A 14,563-nucleotide genomic window follows, 5' to 3' on the forward strand; every position below is an offset into this window, starting at 1 on the left:
ATTTATTATTAGTACTATTATACTATTATTATTATTATTATTATTATTATTATTATTATTATTATTATTAGTAGTAGTAGTAGTAGTAGTAGTAGTCCCTCGTGTGGTACATATCTTCTATGGAGGATCGTCCAAGAATCGAGCAGCACAAACAAATTAGGACACATTTAACTGTAAAAGTGATTTAAACAGAAGTTCAGTAGCCTATACCGTCATCGTTTTGTTGCCCTCGGGTTTATAGTGGCACGTATCCGCTGTGAAAGATTTGACATGAATGAGGTGACTAAGAGAAATGTGTGAGAGGGCTTCAAATAATAATTAAGATATCAGAAAATTAACAGTGTTACCGTATTAATCCCCACTTTCATCGTCTTCGTTTTCCTGCCACTTTTCGGCATCCCTAACCTTACCACGTGTGCATACTTAACAATAATTTGTATTTATAGATCGCAAAAACTTCAAAAGCCTGCAAGTCAGACACGGTTGTCTTAAGAAATAAGCAACGATAAATATCGCGGACATAGTTGCTGGCGGGGCCTAACACGTGTCAACAGTCAGTAAGTGCTCATCGCTCCCCAACTATCTAACTGGGGAAAGACAAGGATGTTAAAAAAACAGTTAAACCTCCTTGGGGAAAGATAACAAAATGAGCGCAATAATTTTGCCCATAAAAGCGATTTTGCGTCTCTTTGTACGCAGACGCAAACACAGACAGTTTGTACACAAATGCACGCAGATGATTCATGAGGCCCGAATGCCAGGCCCCCTATGCCATTTTCTTTTTTTTTTTTTTCCTATCACGGAAGTCGATAAAGGTGGCTAGTGCTGCATATGCGCTGAAGCTGTTAACGTAAAACCAGAACGTCGATTGTCGCGCTATGAACACGTGAATTCTTTTGTTGAGTTCTGAGGAAGCAAAATCAGCCAAGTTCCGTCTCAGTGCTTCCGATGACAATCAGGTTGAATGATGACGAACATTGTTACGTTTCCGCGGAGGCCCGGCCGACCTGTCACCAAGTCTATCGCGAAGCCATTGGAGGCGTCTTCGCCGAATGCAGACGCCGGTCTTGAATCTCGCCACATGTGTTTACAGAGAGCTCCTCCGGCTACAGAGGCGCTCCCGGCGCACCCAGCGCAAGCAGCTCGCAACATGTGGCTTGTTTAGAAAAGCGACGGAGCTTCGTCCCGCGACGACGCAATCTCGTAAGACCGGTTTCCGCGCCGCGCGGCCCTTTGAAATAACAGTGCCTCCAGTGGCAGCCACAGCAGCGGGCGGTGGTTAGACGTGTTGCAGGCGCATGCGGCCGCGTCGTCGTCGTCGTCGTCTTCTCCAACTGTTGCATCTTGCCGGAGACTCGAGGAAGGCCGCTCCGAAGCGCCGGATGAACCTGTCACCGAAGGCACGTTGCACGTCGCTGTTTTATACGGGATTCCCGGTGACAAAAGCGAGCCGGCTCGGCCCTGCACGCCGCCAGAGGCACCTGTGCGCTGTCCGCACAAGCGCGCTTGTTATCGCCGGCGGCCGTGGCGGACGGATCGTAGCGCCTGCTGCTGCTGCTGCTGCTGCCGCCGATCGCGCGACGCCGCCTCGCTCCTATTCGGCTCGTGCACACCGCATCGCGCGCGGGGGCCGCGCAGCGCGCGTCACCCAAGATGTCCTTGCGGTGGCGTAGCCTGGCCTCGCGCTCGCGGCTGGGTTCCGGCCCCAGCGACGGGCCATGGGAACCCGACGAGTGCGTCAAGCTGCTAACGAGCGCCGACCTGACGCGGCTCACCATCGTCAAGCGCGAGCTGGGCCGCGCCAGCTCGGCGTGGATGACGCGCTTCCTGGAGCTGGACGGCCTGGACGCCCTGTTCAGCGCGCTGGACGCGTTCAGCGGTCACCACGAAGCGTCCTTCCAGGACGCCGTGCTGCAACTGCACTGCGTCGAGTGTCTGCGCGCCCTGATGAACGCGCGCACGGGACTGGACCACATTGTGAGGCAGCCGCGTTACACCCGCAAGTTGGCCGAAGGTGAGTTCCCCCACCGACTCGTGCATCTTCCTCGACCGCGCGCGCGCTCCTGCAAGCCTGCAGCAGGAGGTGATGGAGTGCACTGTCTTGTTTTATTTTTAAGAGTCCGCAGCCACGCGCTGTGTTCAATGCCACTATCGGTGCTCGATGACTTGCAAAGGAAAACTAAGGAGCAGACGTTACACGCTACCGAAACGGGTCTGTTTTCTCTTCGTTGTCATTTTAGCGCGCAGTCTTCGGATCCGGCCACTGGCTTGTTTTCTTGATGCAGACTGCCTGTCCTTAGCACTCGAGGATTCGCCACTCTGCAGCTGTGGGGTTGTTTACAGGGTGCTCATTACGGCTCATCAGAGACGGCGGAGGCAGCGGAACGCCCTCACGCGTGGACAGAGCACGCCCCCTGTCAAGTTTCCTTGCCTGCATTGCGACAAGCCAAACTCGGCGAGCTAAGTGGGTTAAAACGTCGCGAACGACGTCTGGTGTCGCAATTAGGCGCTAAGTTGCGAGAGCGGACAACGGGCGACTGGCGCTCTCGACCTCATCAGCTGATACCGGGGCTAGCTGAGCTGCGTCGCGCGCTGCTGCCCTCAGTGACAGCTCGGCCGGGCGCATTTTCTTTCGCTCCCTCTGAGGCAGCCGAGCGATTTACGGCGGCGCGCAGCTGCGCTCTCCGAAACACGCCGGCGCTGCGGCCAGCTGCCACAGCTGGCGGTCCACGCGGTCCGGCCCAGAGACCTTTATTTCGCGCGCGCATTCGAGCACGCGCGAGCTAGCGCGTGACGTACTCGCTGCAATAGCGAGCTCGGTTACGCGCGACGCTGCTGCTGCTTTGACACGAGCCGCGCCGCCGTTCTCGCCCGACGGGAGCGAAGTTGCGCTGTGTTGGAGAGCGAGACCGGACGTATAATTGAGCGTTTTTGTACCCCCTAATAGTGCGGCTTCTTTCACTGCGAGGGTCGTCGTTGAAGTCTCTAGATGATTGCACTAGAACGTGCTAACGGCCCCTCGTTTATCCTAAGTTTATCCGTCTCGTCGGCTCAGATCGCGGCTGTGGTGTTTCTCAGCAGAACACAAGGTCGGGTGAGCGAATCACGCGACCGCGGTGAAGATTGCACGCAGAGGTAGAAGGCGTGCCCGTCTACTGCGATTGCCTATGCCGTAATTAATCGCGACACCCTCAATACACATGTCCTTCATAGGCCCAATGCAGCCTTCATTTTAAATAATTTCCCCGTTATTTCACGTCGTAGATGTGGGAGGTAGGGTCTCCAGGTTAAATTCCGCCAATTGTTAAAAAGTTTCCTTATTTGTCTTGAGCGCTCGAGATCGGATGAGTTGGGAAAAAGCGATATTTGGGCGTGGCCGCTGGGATGACAGGCGATACTTGTGCGCAGGATCAGCGGCGACACAGACACGCGAGTCACATTTTTTTGGCCTATTACTTTGAATCCACGATCTGCTGCCAGGTTATGATTACCTTGCTCAGATGTGCGCCATGCACGGCTTCAACTTACAGCACCGCGAAAGTGCTTTGTTACAGCCTCTAACTACTTAAGAGAAACCTTTAGCAGGGTTCTTCAGAAAGTATTGAAGGACCCTGCCTTTAGCTTAGCTCAGGGTAAACTCCGATTCCGCCTATTCAAATAGATGTAAAACGCCGAAATGCTGGCATGAAACAATTAACCGCTAGACCAATTTGACTAACATTTGTTGCATGGGGAGAGAGTTATATTATAGCAACCGTAGGAAGCAGAATTTTAATTTGCGACCTCAATGTTTTTTTTTTTTTTTTTACAATGTTACCGAAAATTGGCAAGCGTCAAAAAAGTATAAACACGAAGTTTACAAATTTGTAACTCAGCACCAAAAACATATATCGCAGCTCTGTAAACTGCATCAGTTAGAGCATCTCAGGCGGACAAATCTGATATGAATTTGGAGCTTTCGTAAAGTGGTTACATGGCTTACGAGGATGTTGCTGAAGTCCTACTCTCAATATTGTGGTATATACATTTCACGGTGGAGTGTAATACATCAATTTTGCCCGCTCTGGATGTATTAGTAGGTGCAGTTTACAAAATCGTGGTATCGTTTTTAATTGCCGAGTAATAGAATTGCGAACTTGATGAGAACTGAGTTCTCGGTATAATTGTTCATCGGCTGTAAGACGTATTTGCCTCGAACGAGACACGGCATAAAAAGGAAGACACATAGACGACGACACGGGCTTTTTTTGTGTGTGTCTTATTTGTGAAAAATATGTCTTTCAGCGAACTTGATACTTGAGCTTTTGAAAGTTGCAGTTTTCAGGAACTTTAGTGAAAACATATATGGTACAAACGGAAAATATATTTCCTACAATTACTAAATTTAACTTTTCTTTTTAATTACACCAAACCTCATCAAAATCGGCCCAAGGCCCAACGTGAAACATATTTTCCCCTTTCCCACTTAGTTAGATAAGAGCTCCCGAGCAAAAGCTTCCTCCCAACTAGTTTTGCAATCTTTCTGTGTTAGGAATCAAAGTGAAGAAAAACACAAACTTTCACACTGTTAATGTAAAAACGCTTCCGACGTCCTTCGTGTGCTCTGCCGTTAAAGCTTATCGCGTCTAACTTTCATGAAAGCGCACGCGTGTTTCACATAAATATGTAAGAGATTACATGTTTGTACCTTCTACGAAATTTGGTGTGTAGGCTGTTTCATCGCCACATCAGCTCGTTCATATAACGCCTAATTTCAAAATGTGCCTGTTTTCTTATTGCGGTGCCGGCATTCCATCGACACCTACGACCTGGAAGGGGTGTTCGTCATGGGGATACATTCCAAGAAAGTTGCTTTATATATGCTAGCTACTAGAGTACACGTCATAACTATGCAGTCACGGTGGTTCTCAGCTGAGCTAGTTGTCTCATACTTTCAGGGAAATATGCAGACACTTATTTAGGCAACACCAAAGGAAGACGACACATTGCTGAACTACCAATTAATGTTTAGTGACGTTCAAATGTATATACATTTATCTTATTAACACGAAAGTGTTTTATGCCGGGGTCCACCAAGACTTCACTGACGTATTTCCGTCACGGAAATACGTCATAGAACATAATACAAAGAAAGAAACCAGAAGAAAAAGTTCCACAAACATGCAAAATTTGGAAATCGAACCCACGACCTCTCGGTCCGCGACGATAGATCGCCGAGCGTTTAACCCATTGCGCCACAAACGCATTTGCAGAGAGCTACACAGACGCGCCTTATATATCTAACACTCCTCCGTGTACCGGCGCTCTTGCTCGGGGCGGTGCCGCCGCCTACGAGCAGAAAAGAGAAGTACTGCATTATGACACTAACGCGCACCGACAGTGAACGCTTCGGTGGTCTCAGCACTACGACGCCTCGATGCCAGCATTCGAAGGGACGCTGGCATCAAGAAGCACTACCAACGCCACCTAGGTGGCGTTCACCGTACTCAGCACAGCGGAGCGTGGCCTCCGCAATTAGCTCTGAAAATGTTTCTGAAGTTGATCGCGGAGGCTGCAATTACGACGCGCTGTACGCGCTGATTTGACTCGGTGACGATTCAGTTACGTGCTTTGTCTTGCGCGTTGTATTAGTGTGTCAGTTACGTGCTTCGTCTTTCGCGTTGTGCTAGCGTGTGCAGCGTAGTGCAGCTTCCATATGCACGACGGTTGCTCATGGTCATCGACGTTGGTAGTCGTGATGGAGGAGACGTGCCACCAGGCGTCAGCGTGGGTGCATCAACGCCTAAGGGCGCTTTAGCCACAAAACACCAATAGACATTATATATCAATGTGCAATAAGCATTACACTACTTCTGTGAAGACACGTTTCACTTTCGTGTTCTATACCGATTCCTATATAAGAGGGATCAACCACATTTTTTTTATTCAGCTGCACCAAATTTTAAAAAATTGCCTGTGGCAGATAGCACAATTCTATCCCCTTGATCTCAATTACTCGATGAGGCAGCCATTACGAGAAATCAAAATACTTATTTCACTAATTGACATGGTTACGCTAATTAACGTTTTAATTAATTACTTTCCGGTGCATATTTCAGCCTACGAATTGTAGCTAGTGAGTATGCAAGGCATATCGACTTAGAACAAATTCTCAGGACTACGCCAGTTTTGAGACATTCATTTTTAATGTGTCCGACGAAATGCGTTGGCGTTCAGTTATTTTTGTGCGTCAATGCACAGCGTTTTTATTAAAGAAGTAAGTCTAACAACAATACATTTTTTTTCAGTAAGTTTGACGGCGCAGATATCGAAACCGGTGCCATCCTCAGAATTCGTTCCAAGTCGATATGCCTTGCATACCCACTAGTTACATTTCGTAGATTGAAAGATGTGCCGTAAAGCAATTAGTTTAAAAGTTAATCAGCTTAATTATCTTTACTATTCAGTTAGGGATTTTGATTTCACGTAGAAGCAATGGTCGCCCCATCGGGATCATGGGTTAGAATTGTGCTGTCTGCCACATGGAATTTAAAGAATTTAGTGTAGCAAAAAAAAAAAAAACACCCTATATGAGACTTATGACGAAAACGCATACCCAAAATTTGCGCAGAAGCTCCACCGGAGTTATCTAAGTATGCGTAAGCATTGCGCCACTTGCTCATCTCTACGCAGCGCGGTGTCATTGTCAATCTTATCAAACTTGTTCCGACCAGCATAAACACTTATCAAGCTTTAGCGGTCGTTATCAACCTTATCGGACTACATCCGACCCTTATCAACCCTTATAGGTCGTTATCAACCTGCGAAAGTTGATGTCCAGTGAAGCTGTTGCAAAACCATCACAACTATTGAGGGGGATATGCAATTCATTATTGGTGGTTCGGATGGTTGTTTTGAGCTTGTTCTTTATTGAAACGTATGGTGTTCTGTGTGTTATATGGGTGATTTCAATGAATGTATGCACTGTTCGCTTCACTTTGCTGAACGCTTGTAGCCTCAGCCTTACGGGGGTATGAGCCATTGCATTCGTCTTACGTGACGGACGGACATGTGTTTCGTTGGACAGGCATAGAAATGCATACGCATTTAAATATATGCGGATACATGTGTCCACATTCGCTGTTGTCCAATCTTGCTGTGAATATAATTTTCTTACCTCTTTGTCAGGGGCGGAGCGCTGACACATATTTTACCGTTTTCCTCGATGGTGAAGGCTAGTAGTATCTCTCGTGCCACTTTATCGCTGTTTTTATATGTGACATTTGTACCAGTGAACTATAATACGGGCTGCATACACATTGCTTGCAGTGTAATGACAGATGGTCCGCATGCGGTACTTGCAGGTATACTTGCACTGATAACGTCACTATAGAAACACACGGACAAAACGAATGATGACTCGACGTACATAAGCGCAATTGACCGAAATGTGTGCACATCGTTCTCGTTCGTCTTGTCAGTGTGGCTATAGTAACATTGACCGCGCCAATGCATGTATAGTTCTTCAACGAAAGAGCGTGAGAGGCAAGAAGACGTATACACATACGTAAACTCGCATTTCCGGCGCATACACTTGGGAACCTTAAACGAGTATACCGATAGGACATCTTGTACTTTGTTTGTTTGTTCATTCATCTTCTTTTACTTTAAATGTAGCCCCAAGCCCTCTAAATCCTACAAAACATACCAGTAGGTGTCAGAGCGCCGTAAATGATTCGCTATACTACTTGTTTTTTCGATTCAGTTTCGGTTTTGAGATCTAGGTGGTGTATTCGCGATGACGTCATTATACACCGGATCACTCCGTTCCTACGACCGCTGCGGCTGTTACGCGCCGCCACAAGCGCGCGCAGTATTCGTGTTTAGTTTGCCACGAGCAACGTCATCATCCGTAGCCTCATTGCCACACGACGTCATCCTGGTATGGTCCGTGTCACGACGTCACGATCACGCTGATGACGCCAGGTTTGGCATTGTCAGAAGAACTTTATCATCAAATTAAACTACCTTGTAACTGTTCTCCAAGCTACATACTTCTTTTTCGAGCAGCTTGCTCCCGCTGCACGGATGTGTATTAAATAGAATCGGGGAGGATCTCCTCGTGTAGAAATTGCATTAGTGAATGAATTAGTGAATTTTCGTTTATGAGCAAACGCCTGTAACTGCCTGCTAGATCTGTTCGCACTTCAACCTTCATACTTTCTAAGAGGTATTCCTTTACGTGCCAGAAAAAAAAATTCTGGAGATTCACGTGCCAGAACCACGACCTGATTATGAGGGATGCCGTAGTGGGGAACTCCAGGTTAATTTTGACCACCCAGGGTTCTTTAACGGACACCTAAATCTAAGCACGCGAGCGTTTTTGCATTTCGCTCTCATCGAAATGGGGCCGCAGCAGCCGGAACCGAACCCCCGACTTCGAACGATGGGTTTACGTGCTGGAAGCATGTGGTAGATTTTCAGTTACTTCGAAAACATGCCAGCAATGCTTCAAAGGCGCGGTTTGCAATTGCCTTGCTCGCCACTTTTAGTGAGCTTTGAAAGCGAGTCGGTTCTCTCCTGAGCAATGACACTGCCCAGCTCTCTCCCCACTGTAATCGTCCAAGAGGGCCCCAGTACCGCATACCAGTGTCGTCTTGAAGCCATAACGCACCGTATACTAGCCGTTAAAGCATGGATGCTTATTTTTACACCTCTCTGCGACGAGGGCTTTACTGCTTGCTGGGGACACAAAGATGCATGTTTGAGGGCTCCCACCGCGGTTGCTTGGAGACCGCGGCGTTGTGAGGCTAAGAACGAGGTCACGTATGGTTTAGACTGCCGGACACATTCACATGTACGCGGAGTGCAAGGGGGCCCGCGCGCTGACTAAGGTTGTTTGTGTTAACGAAAGACAGAACAAAGAAACCCTTATGAAAAAAAAAAAAGCAACTCCTATGAAGTTTCCGGTGGCGTGCATGGGTTAAATGTTTGTCTAACTCTTCAGCAGGCAAGCTGTTGCAGGTGGCTTCTCAGTGGGCAGGAGTTCCTGTTAGGAAAGTCCAATCGCAGTGGTCAATATTAATCCTGAGGTTAAAATAGCTACTCCCGCGGCAGCGTTTCTCGAAGCCAAGGTGTAGTTTTGGGACGTAACTCGAATGAATGAATGAATGAATGAATGAATGAATGAATGAACGAAATTCATCGATACATCGGTTAAATTGTTTCCACAACACTGACGGCGGCGTTCCGTCTGGTAGGGCTCATCTTCCTCTTATGTGTTGAATTCGAGCGACTCTTCTGAATGGAAGCCACCTGCCTCTTAATCCGGGCATTTACTTGCTATGCTCGCTTATGTACCGTAAATGGCGTAAGGGAAGGACTCCATAAGTTCGTGATTTCGCATACTACAATGCGCCATGAAGTTCACAAATTGTCGTTATGTCCATGACACGTACTTGTTCGCATTCACTTCAATTTCGTGTGTTCGCTTTCCCGCTGGTGCACGGTCTAATAAATTACCCGAACAAATAGAAAAGAAAACAAGAAAAAGAAATGCGCACGCACGCCGCACGCACACGCGCTCACAGGCACGTGCACGTACACGCACACACGCACACGCACAAGAAAACAGCTTGCATAGCGCTGAGTTCGGCACATTGTATTCGCAGCAACGACATATATCTGCCTTGAATGAGATCGCATGTACAGCGTAGTGTACGCTAGTGCCCTTTAAAAAAACAAGTTGCATTGCAGTAGCTTGCACACCTGCTGTTACGCGTTTGCTCAACAAGGCTTCAAGGGCAGTAGCAGCTGCCATAAGCGTACTGCATCACTGGAAAGACGCGCGGATGTTTTCAACGCGTCACTGGCATGGAGGACATCCGGAAGTCCCCCGGTGGTCCGCACTCACGAGGAGAACGCCCCACCGATTTCCTATCGCCCGAGTCTGAGCGCACATACCCAATTACGCGACACTATATACCGTAATACAAGCATGATGCCGAGTTGCATCCGTTCACTTACAGCATAGCTCATGCGCGCACAGGTAACTGTTGGTACCAAAAAAAAAAAAAAAAAGAGGAGGAAATCGTGACCGGTGGTGAGTGTTACGACATTGCTGATCCATCTCTGCTGGCAGCCAAGAACGTTTTGCCGCGAGTAAAACGATTTGGTCGGCGCACGCGTTGGTTGCTGGAAGCTGAAGGAAACTAACGTTCTGAGGAAACGTCGGTTTAAGAGTCACGCGAGTACCTATACCTACCTCTTAACTATAGGGTGTGTACTTGGACTAGTTTGCGTATTGTGACGTTGTAAAATCACTAAGGGGAAGTGAATAAGATGAAACAAGGGACAAATGCGAACGTTTGCGTCTGATTCTGTGTTTTAAGAAAAGCTTTATCGCGAACTCCGCTTCCCATTGTTTGTTCTGGCTCTATCTGCTCCTGTAATACTGTAGGTCTGATGCCTCTGTTCCTGGGTTCTGTCATTGAAATGTTTTCTGCGCCATACTTCGATATGAAACTTATCATGTGTATGTTACAACGCCTAGACATCTGAATTCACCTCGTCTTTGTTCGCTTTGATAAGCATGTGAGTCATTGTCAATTCCATATTGTGGATATATATAGAGTATGCCATGAACCTTCAGGTACAACAATGACAACAACAAACCTTTTAGAGAAAAATGCTAAGATAGTTCTCTTTCGGACCATCTATCCCAAAATCCCTAGCACTACTCAGGAAAGAAAGGGAAAAAAGGAAAACAAGATCAAAATAACAACAAACTGCACAAACTATAACACACGTCCCAAACACTAGTTGTGTGACCACGGGCACCAGTAACAGAAGCAACGTATAGTTATTCAGTACAGTCACTCACATTGGGAGCATCCCACACAACTCTTATCAAATATAAGTCAGATCCAAACTTGTCCATAAACTTAATAAGCGGATTGCATAACACGGAACTCGCACTAAACCAACACGAAACGGTTACTTGGAGGTAGTCTAGTCCATGAAATCGTTATCCAATAAAAAGTCGCCAAGGGCGCTGACGCATGCCTCTGCTTATCAGGTCACGAACACGGCGTCTCACAGATAGAGGGCGTCCGTCAAGAACTTTCAAGTGGTTACGCAAGTGAACACGCTGCTTGTCAGATCGGTGGTATTCTATGAGAATTCGTCACTCTTGTTCCATTGATGACGTATAATGAAATCACTAAGCATTATTATCTGTCAAGACGGGTATTCCCCCTCCCGCACCCTGCCTTATGCAGGGCGCGGGCGGTGACCCTTCGACTTTTACAAGCTCGTGCGTATCCTAACCTTGCGGTTCTTCACGCTATATACCCTGAAAGGTATCCCAGTGCGGACTGCCCTGCCTGTGGACTAACGGCAACATTTAACCATGTGTTGTGGGAGTGTGAAGCCATCGGCTCCGCCTTCAGCGAGGATAGGTGGGCTGCGCTTTTGGGCAGCTCCGAACTCAACGACCAAACCCTGGCCGTCCAGAGTGCCCGCGATCGGGCCGTCAAGCTCGGCTGGCCGGTCCCTACGTGGGACTAGCCGGGTGGCGCGGGGTGTCCCCTGCGTCTTCTCTGGACCTCAATAAAGTTATTTCACTCACTCACTCTTGTTTCCGTCCACTTAGCGCACTTTCAGCGTGACTTCTTTTTTCTTTACTCGCTTGTGCGGCTGTTTCCGCTGTCACTGCGCAGGGTGTTTGTGTGAAGTTGACGAAAGCGAAGCAGGCCGGCTTGATGAGTTCAGCCAGTCGGCCTGAACAATGATCAGATATATAGACCTGGTCAATCCGTACGTATGCATGAGGCTATAGGTTGACTCAGCTTGACTACCTTAGAAAGGTTGTCTACCCTGACGGAAATGAAATGACGACCTTGGAGCTATGAATCGATATACTTAACACTTGATACATGAAAAAAAAAAAAGTGAGAAAGAGAGAGCGATAATTAGGCGGGAAAGAAAAGGGAATGGAAATTTTTGTACGGATTGCCCGAAGTAGTAGTTTTAGCAATATTAAAAAAAAAAGTAATGCAACTCAGTAGCAAATGGGTGGATACAACAGGAGACGTTGGCGTGAGCATCCGCATGGTTTTTATTGTACCGGATGTCAATGACCTACTGCGCTTGTTGAAGAACATCCTGGAAGAGTTATATGGCGTCAACTGGAAGGAATTACCAAGACGCAACCGGAGAGTATACGATGTGAACAGGAGGGAACACCTGGGATCACCGAGTTTATGTCAACGCTCACGGGTCGGGCGGTCTCGGCCCGTCTTGTGGCTAGACTCATTCGCATTAGGTTTATGAAAAGAAACCCAGAGTCACTGAAATGCAGCTGCGTTCACTGCACACATGCACAAGTACACACGCGTGCACAGAGGCAGACAGACAGAAAGGAAGACAGTGGTCACACGCCTTTTCACGTGAGCCCATTCCGAGCCCCCTCCGAAAAAAAAACAACAACAGTATTTTCAAGTAGTAAGCAGATGCGAACGCCGAATTTGCGAAAAATGAAAAATAAAAAAAATAAAAAAAATAAAAAGGAGACGCCGGCGGGGCCAATTATTGCATGTTATTAACGTTCAGCTTTGATTAGTGGCTTAGCCGACGTGCCTACGTATCTCTCTTCGCGACCAAAGTGCAACGCGCCTCCCATATTCTTCGTTTACTTATGTTCATTGTTTTGCGTGGACAAAGCCTTCAGTGCAAAAGCCCGTCGACGAGACTCTCAGCTTGAGCGGCAACCAAGTGCATACAATAGATAGCTCATCTTGCTGGACAAGCAATGAGTGCGCACGTGGTTGCTTTCTCGTCTTCCATTGTTTGCTCATCGTGCACATAGTGCGGAATGAGCGAGAAGGAGGAAACGCATTTCCGCTGCGCTAAAATATGTGAAGCGATGAAATATGCATTCGTTGATCGGAAAGCTAAGCTGGGTTGCTGGCCGCTGTTGCCTATTGGCTGCGACCAAGTGGGAAAGTTGGCTACTAAAGAGGCTATTTGGCTATCCCAAAGTCATAACTAGTAAGGTTAACAAAGAAAGATAATAATAAGGGAACGAACTAAGCAAAGATTTATAGAAAGATTTAGAAAAACGGGGACGAAATAACCATTCAGTCACATCATTAAATCTGTAGAAGTAAATCGTAAAATTGTAAATTGTAAAAGCATTAAAAGTAATTAACTAAGTTAATTAGTAATTTTTTGTTAATTAGTTGAATATGTGTTTCGATTTCTCGTGCTACTAATGTCGGTCTCATCGAATAACCCAGCTCAATGATAAGAATTATGCTACCTGCCACAGGCGGCTTATAAAACTTTCGTAAAACTTAAAAAATGAACACCCTGCATAATAAGAGAATAAACATGACGTACGTGGAAACAGGTTTCTTTTTTTACTGTCAAACATTTCGGCTGGTGGGCCAGCCTTCGTCACACTGACAAAGGCTGGCCCGCCAGCCGAAACTTCTGACAGTAAAAAATGAACGCGTTTCCACGTATGCCGTGTTGTCAATTTCTCAGTAATGGTCGTAGATTGCCATTGCGTACTAGTATTTGGTTCAGTGTAACATAATATTCCGTATAAGTAAAAATACCGTTTCGTAAAGAGTGTTATAAAGAGAACTTCATTTTGGGATCTTCAAGGAGCCGGGGCACGCCGATGAGTCCCACGATAAGCAGCACGACTCGCTCGGAGTGACCAAACGGGTCAGATAAGATTTCCAGGCCCCTTGGAGATAGCTTGGCTTTTATAGCACAAAAATCGGTTCGCTGCCCTCTTGCGGAAGCGTATCTTCAGAATGTGTGTGTACTGCACTCCACGGTGACATATGATCGCACATTCCCACTTGAAGCTTATACTGCCGGGCATGGCCACGTGACGCACAATTGGACGGACCCTCGCAGAGAGCCGCGTGATCCTTTGGAAAGCTTCCAGTAAGCATTGAGCAAAAAGAAAAAAAAAAAGAAAAAAAAAGAGGAAAAACTGCTGCCATTGCAGGAATGAACGTCTCGTAAAGATAATGTGAACTAATGAAATGCGTTATTGGAAAGTGGAACATTCTCAATTTCTCAGCAATGGTTGTAGATTGGCATTGCGTACTGTCCGATTTGATTTAGGTTAGGTTTTGTCAGATTCACTCGCAACCGTGCTGTCGCCATGGTTGTGAGTGGCACTGGTTAATCCTTCGAGGGATATAGGGCTATAGTTTATGTGCAGTCGCCTTCAGACTTAACCCGAACAATGAAGACACTTCAATAGCGGCTTCACTTTACAAACACGGGATATATATCCTATAGAAGCAAGACGGAGGAACAGCCGGCTGCCATCGCACGTGTCGTGCGGAGGTTGTGGGTGCGGCTCCCACCGCTGACACGTTGTCCTTTCTTCCACTTTCGTTTCCATTTTTCTTTATTAAGAATATGCAGCTCAACGTAAATTTCACCTTCTTTCGTACTGAACTCTACATCATGTTCTACAACGGTATCTGCAACTTAACGTTACTCGGTTTTCCTGAATTGTTTCCATTTACAGTAGTGGACAAAAAAAAAGATGTGG

The 14,563-nt window shown here is 47.0% G+C and overlaps 1 protein-coding gene across 1 annotated transcript in view; it reads left to right on the plus strand.

The window, feature by feature from the left end:
• The first annotated feature begins 1,014 nt into the window (after window positions 1–1,014).
• LOC119449828 (inverted formin-2-like) overlaps window positions 1,015–14,563 on the plus strand; it is a 148,223-nt gene continuing 134,674 nt past the window's right edge. Inside the window, 1 exon segment of the mRNA XM_049665458.1 lies at window positions 1,015–2,014. Coding sequence (XP_049521415.1) covers window positions 1,654–2,014 — 361 coding nt within the window. The 5' untranslated portion in view covers window positions 1,015–1,653.

The sequence above is a fragment of the Dermacentor silvarum genome, chromosome 4, assembly GCF_013339745.2.
Source record: "Dermacentor silvarum isolate Dsil-2018 chromosome 4, BIME_Dsil_1.4, whole genome shotgun sequence".
NCBI lineage: Eukaryota > Metazoa > Arthropoda > Arachnida > Ixodida > Ixodidae > Dermacentor > Dermacentor silvarum.